The sequence below is a fragment of the Diadema antillarum genome, unplaced genomic scaffold, assembly GCF_040938485.1.
Source record: "Diadema antillarum isolate AM-2024a unplaced genomic scaffold, OU_Dant_1.0 seq00000830_RagTag, whole genome shotgun sequence".
NCBI lineage: Eukaryota > Metazoa > Echinodermata > Echinoidea > Diadematoida > Diadematidae > Diadema > Diadema antillarum.
The window spans coordinates 1,040,110-1,056,403 of record NW_027271706.1 but is presented as its reverse complement, the minus strand read 5'-3'; the positions used below and the strand labels follow the sequence as shown (position 1 = coordinate 1,056,403).

The 16,294-nt window shown below is 39.6% G+C and overlaps 1 protein-coding gene across 1 annotated transcript in view; it reads left to right on the top strand.

Moving 5' to 3' along the window:
• The window catches only part of LOC139740060 (nuclear distribution protein nudE-like 1-A), a 295,093-nt gene that overhangs the window by 253,437 nt on the left and 25,362 nt on the right, over positions 1-16,294 (top strand). Inside the window, exon 8 of the mRNA XM_071650654.1 lies at positions 4,764-4,852. Coding sequence (XP_071506755.1) covers positions 4,764-4,852 — 89 coding nt within the window. The remainder of the gene's footprint in view (positions 1-4,763; positions 4,853-16,294) is intronic.

Sequence of the window (16,294 nt, the reverse complement as noted above, 5' to 3'; positions counted from 1 at the left end):
ATATATATATATATATATATATACAGTGAACCTCGCCTAAGTCGAATCTATTGGGACCGACGAAAACACTTCGACTTACGCGAAATTCGACTTCCGGGAAAGTCAATTTTTTTTTCGACTTGTATTTCCTGACGAATTTTCATAATGCAGTGTCTTTTTATGTTTTTATTGGGCGTGAAATTACAGTAGACGGTAGTAATATGTTGTAATTTGTTTGTTTTGTTTAAGATTTAAAAAAGAATCCTGAAGCTCAATTATTGGACTGCTATAATCGAAATGCGTTGCACATAATGTCTGCCAAAGATCGCCAAACGAAAGCGGGAGTTCGGGGGCATCATCATTTGTTTGGGGATGTCGTTTTTACTTCGGCAAGAATTTCAAAACAATAAGAATTTTTTGTGTGAAACCTTATCCGCACTGTGAGTCATGATTTGGTCATGATTTGGTCATGATTTCTTTTCAAAAATGTCTTTTATGTCTCGTCATAGCGCAAGACCTTCGCCAGACGTGCGCGATGTTCGCAAAATCTTCGTGAAACCCCGAACAGACCGCGAAGTTTCGGAGAATATCTCGCGCATGTTTCGTGATATTTCCCGATGAATTTTGATAACGCAGTGTCTTTTTATGTTTTTATTGGCCATTAAATTACATTGGCGGTAGCAATAATTGTAGTAGTTAGTGTTTTTGTTTTGTTTGAGTTTAAAAAAATCGTGAAGCTCAATTACTGGACTGCGATAATTGAAATGCGTTACGTGTAATGTGCGTGTTTTATGTGGTCACATCGCAAATGGCAAAATCTAACATTCGCATTTTAGTCTGCAAAAATCGCCAAACGAACGCTTGAGTTCGGAGGCGTCGTCAATTGTTTGGGGATGTCGTTACTTCAGCAAGAATTTCAAAACTATCTGAATTTTTTTTGTGTGAACTTTTTCCTGACAATGAATCATGATTTGGTCGTGATTTGGTCTCGAAATGTCTATAAAGTCTCGTCATATATGTGCGAGACTTTCGCCAGACTTGCGCGATGTTCGCAAAATCTTCGTGACACCCAAACAGACCCCGAATCTTTGGAAAATGTCTAGTGTATGTTTCGCGAAATCCGCGAAGTTCTTCCGATCATTTTACGACATAACTGCAATACCTGTTCATGTACCTTTTGAAACATTCTCACGAACGTTTGGCGCATGTTTGATCTATGACCTTTTTAACGCTCTATGTTTTCTGCGAGACAAAATCATAGCATACTACAGTAGAACATCCACCTATCAAACAACTATACACTGTATATGAAGGGTGCTGTTCGTTATTCCGAAGGTTCGATATTTCGAAGGTTCGTTATTCCGAAGGTTCGTTAATCCGAAACACACAAATTCCCTATACCTAGAGGTTCGTTAATCCAAAAATGAAAAAGGGTTCGTTAATCCGAACATTTGTGGTGTTATTCCAAAGGTTCGTTGTTCCGAAGATTTGTTAATCCGAAAATGAAATGCGGAAAAACGAATTTTCGGAATAACGAACCTTCGGAATAACGAGCTGTAACCGTATATGAAAACAAATTTTTTTATATATAAAAAAGATCCCAAAATACACTTTAAATTACTCAAATGCAGGCAGAAATTACATTTGAAACTTATGATAATGTGTAGGGGGAATCCACAAAAAAATATGCTTGTTAATTGTGGGGTAGCCTAGGTCATCAGAAAAAAAACAAACAAACAAACTAACGGTCTGCACACACATACACAACGGGGAAATGAAAGGGAAAGAAAGGAGAAATACAGGAAAGAGAAAATCTTCAACTCAAGACAACTATCAATCTCCTTGGAAACATTATTCTCCAATGATTATTGAAAAATTTGCGTGGTTGAATTTCCGAAGTGTGTTTTTCGTTTTCGTAACTGGCTGTATTTTAGCAAAAGTACATGCGACATTTACACATACATCATGAGAACTTAGCACAAACTGCGCAAAAATGCGTGTTTTTGTTTTGTTTGTTTGTGTTTTTGCTTCATTGTCCGAACACATTCGGATAAAAACTTCCGAATGTTGGATTTTGCCATTCGTGTCCTTCGCAAATCGTTTGCGTGCTCCGTGAAATCTCACTGAGCTGCGAATGTTTGCGAGCGTAGCGAATACTATTAATTTGCAAGCAAATTCGTAAACAAATGCAGTCAAACTCGCAGACTGTTTTTATTGTCGGAAACAGTTTTTGTTGTCGCAAAGAAATTTTTAACACGCTACGCTCGCAAACATTCGCCACTCAGTGAGATTGCTGGCTTTTACCAGATTGTGAGGATTTTTTTCTTCTTCCCTTTTTCCCACAAACCCTGCTGCGCCACCCGCACATGGCTCGCCTCTAACCTGGTACATGTGATTTATGTTCTTCTCAGCTGGACATCAAGGATACAAGGGATATTAGGATTAACTTGTATTCGACCCTTGGGAGTATTTTATTACAAAAGTAGTGTGTTTTTTCCTTCGTTTGTTCACTAAAGAATGAAAGAACGCTCACTTCCATGTTTGAATGACGTATGGGGAAAAAAAAACTTTGACTTGTGCGAGGGAAATAACGTGTATTTACACAAATCTGGACTCGAAATTATCTTCGACATAGGCGAAATTCGACTTGTTAAACTTTGACTTGTGAAATATTATTTTAAAGAAATAAGTAGAGAGAAAATCAGGACTTTTCTGGAGCTTCGACTTGGCCGAGTTTTCGACTTGTGAGAGGTCAACTTAGGCGAGGTTGACTGTATATATACATACACACAGTCTACATTTAGGGTAAATTTTATTTTAACTCTGCGCTACAACTGAATTGATGTAGTTGGAGTCCAGAACAAAACTAATGAGCTATATTCCTTGTTCGCCAGCCACTGAACCAATATTAAACAACAAAAAAAAACACATCAAACCTTGAATCATGTAAATTGCAATTGAAAAAAATTCTGCCTTGCTAATGAAGACTGATTCAGTGAAATACATTTTGAAACCATGCATGTATATGAAATTATGTATTTATGTTTGTGATACCATGCAATTACACTGAAGGTTAGTACAACTTAATTGTAAATGTTAGATGCTTGTATTTGATTCCATATGTTTAAATTTTATATCTCTGCCATGAAGTGTTGCTTGTTGCTTTTTGTTTTGGGGTTGTCTGTCCATCTGTTAGTCTGTCTGTAATTAATTTGTTTGAGGTATCCAAGTGAAACTTGGCATAGAAATGTGTGAGTAGACAAAGTTGTGCCTATCAACCTGGGGGTGCATATGCTCAAGGGCATAAGTCAATTTCATGGGGTTAAAGGTCAGGTGAAGATTTAAAAATTTGGTATTTAATGCTGAAATTACACCATTTCTCGATACCCTGAAAATTACTTAGTACATACGCTTTAACAATTAAGCATAGTATACATAACTGCACAATGATTCTTTAAGGAAAGATTTGGCCATGGGGTCGACGGTTAAATTTGATACTGCGTCACAAAACCAACAAAAAGTCACCAGACATGGATTTTTAGTAAAGGGCAGATTCTGAAAGAGCTTTAAAATTAACTTTAACTTTAAAATGATGTTTTTATAACTCGATATAAATGGACTCTCCTACCTACAATGTACATGTATCTTAATATTGGAAAGAATGCACACACTAGAAAAGTGTGTACTGAGAAAAGAGGCTCTGAAGTATCGGGTCTTTATTCAGTGTTTAATCTTTAACAAGACGCGCTCTGTGCCATGAATGGCACAAAAAACAGGATGTAAAACTTCACATCAACAACAATGAAGGGATTATCAGGTTAAGCTGAAGTTGAACATGCTGTATTAACATGTTCTGTCCATGACTTATGCCAAATTTCAAAGCAGTAGTACGTATTATCCTTTCAAACTTTATCAGAGTTGAAAAGGAAGAGTGTGCAAAGGGCTTTGAAGAAATTAGAAAAAGGGACTTTGAGACACACTCAATCACAACATTCTACGAAAACATGTTCTAGAAAAACTTCAAAAATCACAATTTTCCATTCGTTTTATGATCCCAAACTTTAGAATGATGTAAAAGAAAAATTTCTCATTCAAACAATACAGAAAACTCAAGATTCACTAGGTTGACCTGTTTCATTAGTTTGAGTCCTCCCGTAAAAGATGCAAGGTCACAAATGATGAAGTTAAAATGTCAGTATTATATTTCCAATGTTTTGAAAATAGCTCAAAGAATTGTCATGAAAATTAGATATTACAAGCTAGTGATAATTTGAAGACGGATTTGGGCTGTAGGGTCAAAGGGCAAGGGTCAAAGGTTTATTGAAAATGCTCAAATTTCTGAATACTCGCTCTCTGCAACATTTTAGCCATCCAAATGAAATCTGGTTCAAGGAATTTATAAACACTAATAAAACACACTAGGGGTTATACCACAAAACTTTCAAACATATCATTTCAATTTTTTACCAGTCATGTGAAATTGTGGTCTGACACTGTCAAGATGTACAACACAGAATGATGCAATATGATGGTGACAAGCCAGTCACCATAGTGACATTTCCAGGACTTGCCTTGTTAGCTTTCCTGAGCCAAAGGCTTTAGGGAGGTATTATGATCATTCATCCTCTGGCGTCCATCACCCTTTTGTATTAAAGTGGATAATATGTTCTCTTTAGGATATTGTTATATAGTTTTGTACTAGTGAGAATTTGAGTACAAGTACAAAAAGTTCTAATTTTTCACTTTGTTTGACAGTATTTGCTTGACTTCTTGTTCTCTTGCAGGCTCTGGAGTCAAAACTTGCCTCATGCAGAAATTTTGTCAAAGATAAGGAAGTTCCCAGGAAGCCTGGTAGTCCTGCTGATACGCCACGGTGAGAGGAGTTCTATTTTGACCAATTCTATTTTTTGTATTCTTTCAGAAATGCCTATCTATGGTGAAAGATGTGATTGTTGTTTTACTTTTATTACTCTTTTATTTCAGGCACATGCTCTGCAGGTATGCAACAAATGTTTGACACTTTAAAACTATGACTATGCACATGTTGATTCTGATTTGGCCTAAATTATGCAGTAGTTGATTGTAAGCATCTCTATTAAAGATAATATAAAGTTTTGGTACCTCAAAAGTTTCCCTGAGTTTCCTTGTCTTAGTTTGTGTTTCAGGTGAAAGTACCTTTCATATAACTAACACTGTGAGACTAAAGCCCGCCGCACACTATACGACTCACGACCTTACGACTGACAGACTTTGGATCTGAAATAAACAAGTGGTGTTTATTCTGAGGATATCGTGATTTATTTCGGATCCAAAGTCTGTCAGTCGTAAGGTCGTGAGTCGTATAGTGTGCGGCGGGCTTTACTCGCCCCAAAGTGCTCTCATGTCTTAGTAATCATGCAATAAGGCCAAAAAAAAAAAATTTGTTGCATTGGCGTAACCCGCCCGACCCTAAAAATTCCGCCGACCCCATGTTTTTTTATTATTTTTTTTTGCTATCGATATCAAATATCTTGTTGATTGCGATCGCGATCGCACAAACCCGGAAGTGGAAACGGCTCTGGGGATATCGGATGTACGAGGGAGAGATCTAGCGCCTCGCATAAGCCTTCCTTGATCAGTACGTCATCTGTTTCCAACACGGACACGTACTCTAACAAGATTTATTCAGTGTATACGTAGCATTCAGACTGCGATGTATTGTGCACAGTTTTGCCATAGGTTTCTTGTGTGGAGAACTTACACGAATCTGTATATGTGGGACTGTAATAGAGATCGCCGTGTGCGATGAAAAGATCGTACATATGGGTCAATTTGCATCTATCTTATCTAAGTCAAAATAGTAAAATATGAAGTGAAAACATTCAGGATAGGGATTTCAACATCTTTAAATTCTGTGAAGGGGTATAATTCCAGTAATATCGGCCTCATAAATGATTTGTAGAATAGATGAACACAGCACATTCGGGTGCAGCAGTTGTAACTGTTTACTGAGCTGAGCACGAGTTTTACACGTAAAATGCAGGTAGCAAAAAAAAAATTTAAAAAAAATCCGCCCGACCGACCCTATTTGAAAATCTCATGTTACGCCAATGCAACAATTTTTTTTTTTTTGCCTAATGGTTTCGTACAATATGTGTATATTGATTCTCGCAGTACCGCGTCGAGTCAAACTAACGGCTCGTTCGAATTTTTCAGAGCCCACTCTGCTCTGGTACGAAACCATTATTGCATGATTTCTAAGACATGAGAGCACTTTGGGGCGAGTAAGTCTCACAGTGTTAGTTATATGAAAGGTACTTTAACCTGAAACACAAACTAAGACAAGGAAACTCGGGGAAACTTTTGAGGTACCAAAACTTTATATTATCTTGAAATGTTCTCTGACTTGTATTTTTTATTTCAATTTATTTTATTCACAGTGACAGCATTATTTAACAGACATTCCATTCAGTTCCACTGATACCCAGCAGACCTGCTTTCCAAGGAAGACCCCGTTTCTTTAAGAAATCATGATCTTGATTGAATGTTGTGTATCTCCAAAGGAAGTATCACCTGTTTTATGGCGGATGGTCTGTCTGAAAGCTTTCGCTGGCAAGCTCTTAGAGCTGTGAGGGTGCAGTCATCTAAAATGATAAGACCTCTCACAAGACTTCAAGCACTTTGGTTCTCATTACCAGACACCACAAATTACAAAGATGACTCCCATCTTCAATGGATTGTAATTCTGACATCAGTGCTGAAAGGCTACGGTCACAACCCCCAAAATCAGCCTGCTTGGTGACCGGTCAGCACGTTTTTTACCAATTTTGGTCGGACAACGACCGGTGACCGACAAGTGACTGACCAGGAACTACTGGTTTTTAGGGTATCAGTCGGTCACCGCTGAAGTTTTAACGCGGAGTTAAAATTTCAGCGGCGACTGACCAGTTTTCACTCGCCACCCAAAATACACTCTGTGTCCGAGCGACAACCACCGAGCGCTTTAGGGAACAGAAATGATAGAGACAAAAATGACAAAAGCACGGGAGAAAACCAAGGGAATAGATCGAGCGGTCGCCATCGAGCGAAAGTGATAAAGATAAAAAAAATAATGACAGAAGCACTGAAGGGACCAAGGCATAGATGGGTAAGACAAGCTAGGGCAATGTGGAAAAAGCAGAGGGAGGGATAGAGACAAGGAAACTCCACCAACATCTCAGCATCTCAACATCTCGGCAACCATCATGAAGGACATGAAACCTTTTGGCAAAAGAGATGAAAGCTAAAAGTTAGTGTCGATATGTAGACTTAGTAATTTATGCTTTGGTTATCTTATATCATTATTAAAGGCCTATTGAATGAAGAAGTAATGAATGAGAAGAGATGGAGAGATGAGAATATGAAATTAAATAGGAGTAGAAAAATACTGTAAAATATAGAACCAAACAAAGATATTTTGGAAAATTCTAAACTATTCTAATTTTTGTTCCATCTTTGGTTTTCCTCTGTTATGTTTGATTTCCTAATTTCTAGTTATCTGTGGTTTCACTCCTGATAACTGAGGTTTGGTAGTTGGTAATTTAACTCTTAAATCTGTTGCCTCGAGTTTTATCTTAATTGATTAATCAAGTAATAAATCAATAAACACATCAAAAATCACATAGGTATATATCAATAAACCCAGGTAGCTCGTGGAAAATTTCGGGCAGAGACCAGTGGGTGGCTGCCGGTACGCCTACGGGACACCAGTAGATGACCTATCGATCACCCGTCGGTCGCTGAGCGATTTCTTAAAAATCGGTGGTGGCTGGTGGGAGATCGTCCAGTTGCCAATGGGGCATCGCTCGGTGACTGCTCAGTCTCTGTGTGGAGAAATCCTCATATTTCACAAATTTTTAACCTAAAATCGACCAGTGACTGACAGGAAATTGACAGAGCGTCGCTCGGGCATCGCTGGGGCTTGACAGCATGCTCGACATTTCCAAAAACTGCTGGGCGGTGCCAAAATTTGAGGGGCGACCGATCAGGCAACAAATCGGTCCGTCGCCGCTCTGAGTTGTGACCGTAGCCTAAAAGAGGGTGGCATGGTGGCAATATGTAGGGCTGAGGAGCAAAGGTGCCAAGACACAGCTCCCATCGTTCAGTGGGAGGAGCTCAGACGCAAAGCCATTTTTAGCTCACCTGAGCCAAAGGCTCAAGTGAGTTATTGCAATTATTCATCATCCAGAGTCCGTCTTGTGTCATCTGTTGTGTGTCATGCATCATCCGTCGTGCGTAAGCTCACTGGCATACGGGTTGATTGTCGGGAGCCCCAGCTTGAGTTAATTAGATATGAGATGCTTTGGAGTGGTAGAATCAACTATTCTGTTGAAATTTGTCAATTAAATTGTTTGTGGATGGACCACGTCTGACGGTTGCATGGAATTTTTATGCCTCCGCCACAAAGTGTCGGCAGAGGCATTATGTTTTCGGGTTGTTCGTCTGTCCATCCTTCCATCCATCCATTCGTCCTTCCATCCGTAATAAATTTTGTGGACAGTGTAACTAAAAAACCATTTGAGGTATCCTAATGAAACTTGGCATGTATATGTATGATTGGGCAAATGTGTGCCTGTCAACTTTTGGGTGCACATGTTAAAGGTCAAAGGTCAAGGTCAAATGCTCAAAATGTCACTATTTCCCCCATATCTATGCAGTGCCCTGAAATACTTCCTTGAAACTTAGTGTATTATTGCCTGATTAAGATTCTCCAAAAAAAAGTTTTTAGCTGTGAAGTCAAAGGTCAAGTGAAAATGCTAAAATTTCACTTTTTTCTCCATATCTCGGAAATGGTTCAAGGTATCATCATGGAACTTAGTACATGTGCATGTACTAGGCGTTACAAAAACCATTTCCCACTTTTGATCCTTAAGAGTTCAAAAGCTATATATCAGATAACACTGACATTGATATGAGCAACGGCTGAATAGTGTGCAATTTTGTTGGAGGTAATTTAAAAATGAAAGCATAATTCAGTTTCATTAAATTCAAGATTTATTTTTAAGTTGGGGTTCAGATTTTGCTCTATTTTCAACCTTCTGTACAAAACTTTAACTCTGCACAGGGGTCAATTGGTGTGTATGGGAGTGTGTGGTTAAAACCCAGACAATGGTCCTGAACAATGGCCAGGGTTTGAAATATCCTATTACCGTAAAGTTCCATGTATAAGTGCACCTTTTTTTTTTCATCGGAAAATATGAAAAATCGGGGGTGCGTCTTATACACGAGTACAGACAAATCAGGGAAAAGAATCTGTCACGTACACCCAATTTTATAAGGTCAACTTGGGGCCATGTACGCCCATCGACATCCAGAGGGTAAGCAATCATTAGATCTAAAACTTAGCGATAAATGACCGGTGTATCAATCTGGACACACACAACAGCTGTAAATACGGGATAAACTGACATTGGCCTAGTGTAGTAAACGATGTACAATCTGGCCATAGACAGCAGCTGTAAATACGCGATGTATTATTAAAATCTACCGATCAATCTACCAAGCTACCAACAGCCAACCTAGTAGCTGTAAATACACAATGTACAGTTATCATTACTAAATTACCGATACCGTAAAACTTGTCAATGCACTAGTATCAATCTGGCCGTAGACAAAAGCTGTAAAATACAGAGTAGGAATACTACCACCGACCCTATGTCACCGTGATGTGAACGATGTGTCAAGCATGTATTCATATCCATGGCGTTCGTTTGGTCTTATAGCCTTTTGCAATGGCAGAGGCTCTCGCGATGGACTCGCATGCACACAGCGATTGGATCGGAGCGAGCTTGCCCGTTGCGCGCTGCGTGTGCAAGTCCATTGCTCTCTGTGTGTGTGTGCTGAAATTATAGCGAGCTGCCTTTTGCAAGAGGCTAGCGCTGTACACGAGCATGGTACAAGAGACACATGTGTTATTGGTAATCCCTTGGGCATAACAACAGTGAGTTAAGCACCGTACGCACCGTACGTCTCGGCGTACGATCCCTCTGCTACAGTTGTTAATGTTTTTCTTATTTTTCATAATGTACATTTTGCTTCTGACACGCGCCAATATGCGAGACACGTCTACAGGAGTATGTTTGAAAGCAAAGATCGTACCGTACACTCATGAGTACGATCTTTGATGATACCATGATTGAAAGGCGAAACAATAGCAAGTGAGTACCAATACATGTCTCGCATTTTGCGTCTTCCATTTTTTGCCGATGTCCAATGAATACCTTGAAAAGAAAGTTTAAAAGGAAACTAAAAATAGAGCGACAACATGCTGCATTCTAGGGAAATTTTGAGCTGAAATAATATGTATGACACACACAATATTTTTGTGGAAATTTGCATGCTTTTTAGCTCACCTGAGCCAAAGGCTCAAGTGAGCTATTGCGGTCGCTCTTCGTCCGTCGTCCGTCGTGCATAAACTTTTTACATTTTCATCTTCTTCTTGAAAACCCCCAAGACCGATTTTCACCAAACTTGGCAGGTAGCATCCCTACGGGGTTAGGATCTCAATTTCTTAAAATGGGCACCATGTCCCATCCAAGGGGCCCCCAGGGGGCCCTAAACCCCCCAAAATTAAGGAATCTTTAAAAATCTTCTTCTCTAGAACCAGAAGTGATAGAGCTAAGTTAATACTATGAGTTAGTACATTAATGACTGTAGTTCCAAGTTTGTTCATGGCAGATCCAGGGGTGCCCCCCTTGGGGGGGGGGGGGGATGGGGAGGTCCAAATGGGGCCTAAATTGTACATTTTCATCATCTTATTGAAAACCTCATAATGGATTTTCACCAAACTTGGCAGGTAGCGTCCCTAGGGGGTTAGAATCTCAATTTATTAAAATTGGCACCATGCCCCACCCAGGGGTCCCAGGGGGCCCATGCCCCCCAAAATTAAGGTATCTTTAAAAATCTTCTCTAGAACCAGAAGTGATAGAGCTAAGTTAATACTATGAGTTAATACATTGATGACTGTAGTTTCAAGTTTGTTCATGGCGGAATCAGGGTGCCCCCTTGGGACCCAGGGGAGGGGGGTGGGGAGGGGTCCTAATGGGGCCTAAATTGTACATTTTCATCTTTTTCTTGAGAACCTCATGACCCATTTTCACCAAGCTTGGCAGGTAGCATCCCTAGGGGTGTAGGATCTCAATTTGTTCAAATGGGCACCGTGTCCCACCTGGAGGGCCCCAAGGGACCCAAACCTCCCAAAATTAAGGAATCTTTAAATATCTTCTCTAGAATCAGAAGTAATAGAGCTAAGTTAATACTATGAGTTAGTACATTAATGAGTGTAGTTTCAAGTTTGTTTGATAGCAGATCCAGGGGTGCCCCCCTTGCAGGCAGGGGGGAGAGGTCCAAATTGGGGCCTAAATTGTACATTTTCATCTTCTTCTTGAAAACCTCATGATGGATGTTCACCAAACTTGGCAGGTAGCATCCCTAGGGGGTTAGAATCTCAATTTGTTAAAATGGGCACCATGCTCCTGGCCATCCCCCCATCCCCCCAAATTAAGGAATCTTAAAAAAAGGTTCTTCTCTAGAACCAGAAGTGATAGAGCTAAAATTGATGCTATTAGTGGGGGGTCCGAATTTGGGCCCTAATTGTACATGTTCATCTTCTACGTGAGAATGCCTGGTCAAATTTTGGTAGAGCTTTGTGTACTTTAGATTAGTGACTGCGTGAAAGGTGAACTTGCGATACTCAGGTGAGCGCTAGACCCACAGGTCTCTTTTGTTTTTTTTTTTATTTTAGGTCCGAAAGTAGGGGTGCGTCTTATACACGGAACTTTACGGTCCATATTCATGAGAATTCCACTATCACAGCTGGTCTTTATTCATCCTGAAATGTAGTGTATGCAAGCACATGAAAACATGACATGCTTACTTTTTTCATGTGGATGCATTGTACCCTTTACCATGAATTCAGACTAGCAGTACCAGGGCAATCCATCATGGATCATTAATAAAGATTTCATGTGCCTTGGAGCAAGAAGAGTCCAGAAGCCTAGTCAGCAGAGCTTTGAAAAGGTGGTATTCGTGGTGTTTATGTCTATTGTTCAAGGTCATTGTAAGAACACACTCACATACACATCATTGGTTGCTGTATAAAGTTCAATTTTGTACAGATGGTTCAAATTTGACCAAAATCTGGAACTTATCTTTAAAATTAATCATGGATTTAATGATACTGATTCATGCTTTCATATTCAAATCACCTCCAACTAAATTATACACTATTCAGCTATATACTCATAACAATGACAGTTTTCTCTGATGTATAGTTTTCAGGATCAAAAGTGGGAAATGTTTTTTGTAACACCTAGTAGTACCTGACAGTGATTATCTTGGGAATTTTTAGGTCATGGGGTCAAAAGTCATGGTCAACTCCTCAAAATTGCAATATTTCCCTCATATCTATGGAATGCCTGAAGGTATTTTCTGGAAACTCAGTGTATACATGCATTGCCTGATAAAGATTCTCTAGATAAAGTTTTGAGCCATGAGATCAAAGGTCAAAAGCCAAGGTCAATTCAAAATTTCAGTATTTTCCTAATATCTATGCAAAGCCTGAAGGTATTTTCTTGTAACTTTGTGACTGTATACATGTATTGCCTAATAAATTTTTGAGCCATGAGGTCAAAGGTCAAAGGTCAAGTGAACAGTCTAAATTTCAATTCTTCCTTGATCCATATCTTGGAAGTGGCACAAGGTATCATCATGAAACTTAGTATGTATTTATGCATGTACTGCCTGACAGTGATTCTCTTGGGAATTTTAGAGTCATGGGGTCAAAGGTCAAGTGTCAAGGGCCAGGTCAAAATGCTAAAAATACTATTTAATGTTGAAATTACACTTTTCTCCATACTTTGGAAAATAGTGAATGCACAAACTTATAAAAGGCTCAAAGATCAAGTAACAATCCCCAAATCCCCAAATACCTGCTGTCTTAAACAATATAGCCATTCATCCAAGGAAACCTAGTTCAAGAAAAGTGAACACTCAACACATTTGTGACAAAGATATCATTTTAATATTTTGCCAGTCATGTGAAACTGTAGTCACACATTGCCAAGATGTACATGTACTATGGACCTATTGGGAGAACCATGCAAAATGGCGGAGGCATACCAGTGCTATAGCGACATTTCTAGTTAAAAGTAAATTATGGGTCCGAAGTGGAATGGATAATTTCCTATCAGAGTACATACCTACATCAATGTGACCTGGGTTTGTTTTTTTATTCACTCTAGCCACTGCTCTCTGTGACCCTGTGTCACATATTTACACAGATGTCTGCCCATGAGGATAGAAAACATTACAGAATTGCATCAGCTTTACGCATCAAATGTTGTGTGGGACCTAAACAAAGCCCTGTTTATATGTAGGGCCTAAGCCTGTGAACTAGGTCCCAACATATTTGGTTGTCCTGTAGAAGTTTTGCACGTCCATCTTCATTAGATCTGTGGACCTCTAAAGTTAGATCTAGATGTAGACTACTCCTAGTTTCCTACATAAAAATGTGCCCAAAATATTCCCGGGGTGGGGGGGGGGGGGGGTTGCTGGGTCTTGTTGGGGGGAAAAAAAAACACCCTCTGAACCTTGAGAGTTGAAGAATTTAGCTATCGCACTTTCGGATCCCGGATATTGATAACTTACCTTAGCTTAGTGTGTCTGTACTGTACATAAACAGTTGCGATACTTTCGTGAGATTTACGTGTACTCACTACAAGTGCTTTAAAGGTAGGGGATACCTTTTACAGACCTCCCAAAATGCAGCAAAACATTAAATATGAACCTCGGGGGACTTGTTTAGGCCACTGCTGAGAAATTTGGAAGTCAACAGTTATCTACAATTTGAATAATGCACAAAACTCAACTACTCAGTAGTTCTGTGTGTCAGCCACACTTAAGCTTTTTTGTTGCAGTCTTCTGTATTTTTTATCTATAAACACAAATCTAAAAGTATAAGAGCTGATGTAATAACATATAGAGTGTGTGGCAAGAATGTATATAGAAATGTTTGTAAGTTTTGATGAACTTTCTTCACAAAATATACATGATGGACACACATGCAGTACATGGGTCTGCAAAGGTAGCCTAGTAATGTACTGGAATTTACGGTGAGCCCCGAAAAAAATTCAATTCAAAATCTAACGGTCAAAAAAGTGTACTAAATGTTACCTTCCACTTTCAATACTTTATGGGAGTTTCTAAAATGATACTCTCTTCAACATACCACTGTATTTATACAACTCTTCATTTAGGGCATGCAAATGGGATTCCCTACCTTTAACCCGTTGAGGACGAGTCCTGAGTATACACGGGCAGGTGTCTTTGGGAAATGCATGTTGTAGCAAAATCGGTCCGTCCTCAACGGGTTAATGGCTTCTGCTGCTGCTGCTGCTGGCGACTAGCTAGACTGCATGCACTGCACTAAATTGCTATAAGAGCTAGTTCTCCTAGCTGCTCGTGTAGTAAATTGATGTGCGCAAATATCAAAAACAAACACAAAAGCAGCTGAGCAAGAAAATCTACACGCTCCGTCACCTCGCCCGTGCTTCTTCAACCTACCCAAAATCACCTCTGTCAGTGTCACTGTCACTGTCATCATTCAATGGACTCTCAATATCAAACTCAGTCTAATTGTAATGTAAGAAGCAGAGACAGCCGATGCAGAGAAACACCAATGCTGATTCTTTCTCCATACTAGTACTCTTGTAAGGGGCCGTTCACAATTATCAACATTTTCACAAGCGTACAAACCGTACGCTGGGGGGAGGGGGTCAACACCCGGCGTACGCTTTCCAATTCCGAAAAATGTCGACACAAACTGAAAAAAGGGCAGACCAACAAGCAAGAACTGAACACAGTGAAAATAATGCAAAAAAAAAATCAACATTTTTCTTCGTACACTTTAATAGGGGGGGGGGGTCTTGAAAAGTGTATGGTTTGTACACTTGTGAAAATGTTGATAATTGTGAACGACCCCTAACACAGTTGTGGAGAAAGACTTTAATTTGAATGGGGGAGGGAGGCTGAGCATTTTGGGGCTTTGAGCTTTTCCTGACTGGAGCTGCCTGATAACATGCAGTATTTCTTTCAAACTTGGTGGATTTTCAAATGATGAGAGAATTTTACCTTCAATCCAGTGTAATCTGTGCACATAATATGGAGTTTAGGAATTCTGTGACAGTGTTAATCAGCTCCCATCATAAAGAAACTTAGAATATTTTTTGAAATCCTTGTTTTGTAATTGATCAAATTATTTGTGTTTTAATCTGCCTCATAATAAACTCTTACCTGTGCCTTTATATTGCATTATCCTTTAATGCTGCCCTCAGTCTCACAAACCAAAGAAGGAGAAAGTACAGATGACCCCAGTGATGTGTCCTACATCAAAGCCAGACCCCACTCACTACTGCCCTATAAAAGCTACCCGACACTAGCCATGTTTCCTCTTTCCTTTTGCGACTGCCCCTCCATGTTGTGTGTGTTATAGAGCTCTTTTATTGCTTTTACCTTTTCCAAGCCCCATCACCATTTTGAGTGAGATTGTTTCTTTTTGTAATCTTCTGGGCCCTTGTTATAGTCCTGGGACTGGTTTTGGAGTTCCCTAAATAACAAATTTTAATTAGAAATTTATGTTTTCAATCAGCAATTCTCGGTATCGCCAATACCTAGGTGTTGTGCACAGAGCAGCATTTTAGATGCATTATGGGATAGCTCATAGGACAAACTTGCCCCGGTTTTGGCTGCACATGCACTCAGATCAAGCTCTGTCTTTATCCAGAGGTATTTTTTTGTGCGGGGAGACTAAGGGATCGCCTGCGGCGTCTGTCTGTCCATCCGTCTTTCCGTCGTCCGTCCGTAACGCTACAAAAACTTGAATAACTCTCTACTGAGGACTTCAATTTCAATCAAACTTGGAGGGAAGAGTGGTTATGCAAAGTTACACATGAAGGTCACCTGAAGGTCAAAGGTCACAGGCAGGGTCAATGAACTTTAGGGCCCAATGTTAAGTTTTTTATGGCTCATAACTTTCAATGTATATGTCCGTTTGTGACCAAACTTGGATGGTAGATGTCCCTTGGGAAGTTGAAGGTCACCACAAGGTCAAAGGTCACAGACAGGGGTCAACAAACTTTTAGTGCCCAATATTAAAGGGTCAGAAACCACTCTATGAGATGTCAGAGCATGCAATTCTAAGGGGTATCAAAAGTTTCTTTGATGGAAATCGGTTTTGAAATGGCTGAGATATCCAAAAACAAGCTGAAACAAAGAGATCCTAATAAAAGGCGTGACCTGT